The sequence below is a fragment of the Necator americanus genome, chromosome IV (assembly GCF_031761385.1).
Source record: "Necator americanus strain Aroian chromosome IV, whole genome shotgun sequence".
Taxonomy (NCBI): Eukaryota; Metazoa; Nematoda; class Chromadorea; order Rhabditida; family Ancylostomatidae; genus Necator; species Necator americanus.
In genome coordinates, this window is record NC_087374.1 from 3670962 (window position 1) to 3672673 (window position 1712).

Genomic DNA, 1712 nt, shown 5'->3' on the forward strand with positions numbered 1-1712 from the left:
TAGTCTTTAGAAGCTATTGGTCATTTGCGAACTACTGAATTCAAGAACTCCTCTACCAGAATTAATCATCGCCTTATTGGTTGAGTATTTCACACCGTCCATACATTTCTTGGAAATTTTCTCACACTGATCCATCATAGTTATCGCACGTGGTCTAGCGTCATAAAATTGCCTACTCCACACGTCATAAAAACGTAAAAACGTCCATATTCGTCAAACAACTACGTGCTCATCTAGGACAAGTGTTGTTCTCACATACGAGAGAAAAAAAACACTTACTTGTCTGCGGTTGAACTAATGTTGAATCACTCACTCATATTTTGATTTGACTTCATTCTATTTCATTTTTGCTATCCCGTACAGACTAAATAAGGTGATGACGAATCAAAGAACACGAGTCGGGTCCCACATCGAAAGTGCTCCGACGTCCAAAGCTCTGTTGTTGATCCACAGCACTTTTCTATTCCGAAGAAGAACAGAGCATCTATTAGCAGCAGAGCGCGACTCATCCGGTGTTGTCATACTATCGATCGCTCGTCCAGCATGGCTGTGAGTGCCGGTATCCATACCCGCAACTCATGATACTTTTTGGGGCGGTGCGGTTGCGCTGCGGCGCGCCTAGTTGGGCCATGCGATCCTCTCACTAGAGCGCGAAATAGTCATGTTGGCTGAAACAGCGACGTCCTCGACCACTTAAGTGACTTTAAAGGATAGAAAGTTGGATACTTAAGTTGATACTTATGTTACATATATACGGGAGCACACTTATGTTAAGAACACAATATACAAACCACATAAGTAGTTGGAATGTTCTAGAAGACTTCCTTAATCATATATAATGGACTTCCACCGAGAGGGCATCTCATAGAATGTTTTGGAAGGTCTTTTCAAATGTATGTAAGGGACTCAGAGAGTTGATCTCGTAGAATGTTCTAGTTTTTTTTTTTTGCTCTTTTTTTTTGCTTCCGCTCTTCTTTCATAAGGAGACTATTTTTGTTCGCTCAAAGAAATTCTTCATAGTCCCTTCATTGGCTCCTTATCATACGCCATACATCTACGTCCGTACATCTCACTATGTTTTCTTTACCTTTCCTCTAATGACTTCAAAGTAAAGCAGTTTTCAGTCTGCTTCGCCATGCAAACCTCCACTTCCGCTCCATGCTCTATCTGCGGCAAGGGCCCATTTCTAATACAAAACCTCTATAAGCACTTGCGCAATGTCCACAAGTGCTCAGAAGATCAAGTGGAAGAAGTAAAAAGCGCTGTAAAAAGGGCCGTGTACGCAGAAGAGATCAAGTGTGATACCTCATGGTCTTGTGGATGGTAGAAGAAGTGAAGATGACCTTACTTCTTTGAAGTGTCTACTGAAGGATGAAAACGAAATTGCAGCTGTTAAACTAATTGAGACAGACGACCCGACCGGAGATGGATTCGCTCTAGGTCTGTTGAGCGTACAACTGTCTCCCTCTAAATCTATAAAATAATTTTGACTTTAGCATTAGTTACCACCAATGGAAGAAAGTATCTCGAGCGTTATGGACACAATTAACAATTGCATTATTAGTCGTTTGTTATATTGATACTGGTCATTATGTTTGTTAGAAAGTACGTTTGCAACCACTGATAGTATTTGATCATCTGTGAAGTTATAAAAATAATTACTACAAACATTGTTCAAATAGTCGAGAACGTGGTCGGAACCAACATGACAC

General features: G+C 40.7%; 1 protein-coding gene across 2 annotated transcripts in view; it reads left to right on the plus strand.

Annotated features, from left to right (window-relative positions):
* RB195_000312 (uncharacterized protein) overlaps positions 1-1549 on the plus strand; it is a gene marked incomplete at both ends in the record, with an annotated part of 33672 nt that extends 32123 nt beyond the window's left edge. For both annotated transcript variants that reach the window (XM_064196571.1, XM_064196570.1), the window contains 2 exons: positions 1287-1440; positions 1497-1549. In XM_064196571.1, the coding sequence (XP_064052450.1) occupies positions 1287-1440; positions 1497-1549 (207 nt within the window). The remainder of the gene's footprint in view (positions 1-1286; positions 1441-1496) is intronic.
* Positions 1550-1712: the final 163 nt, after the last annotated feature.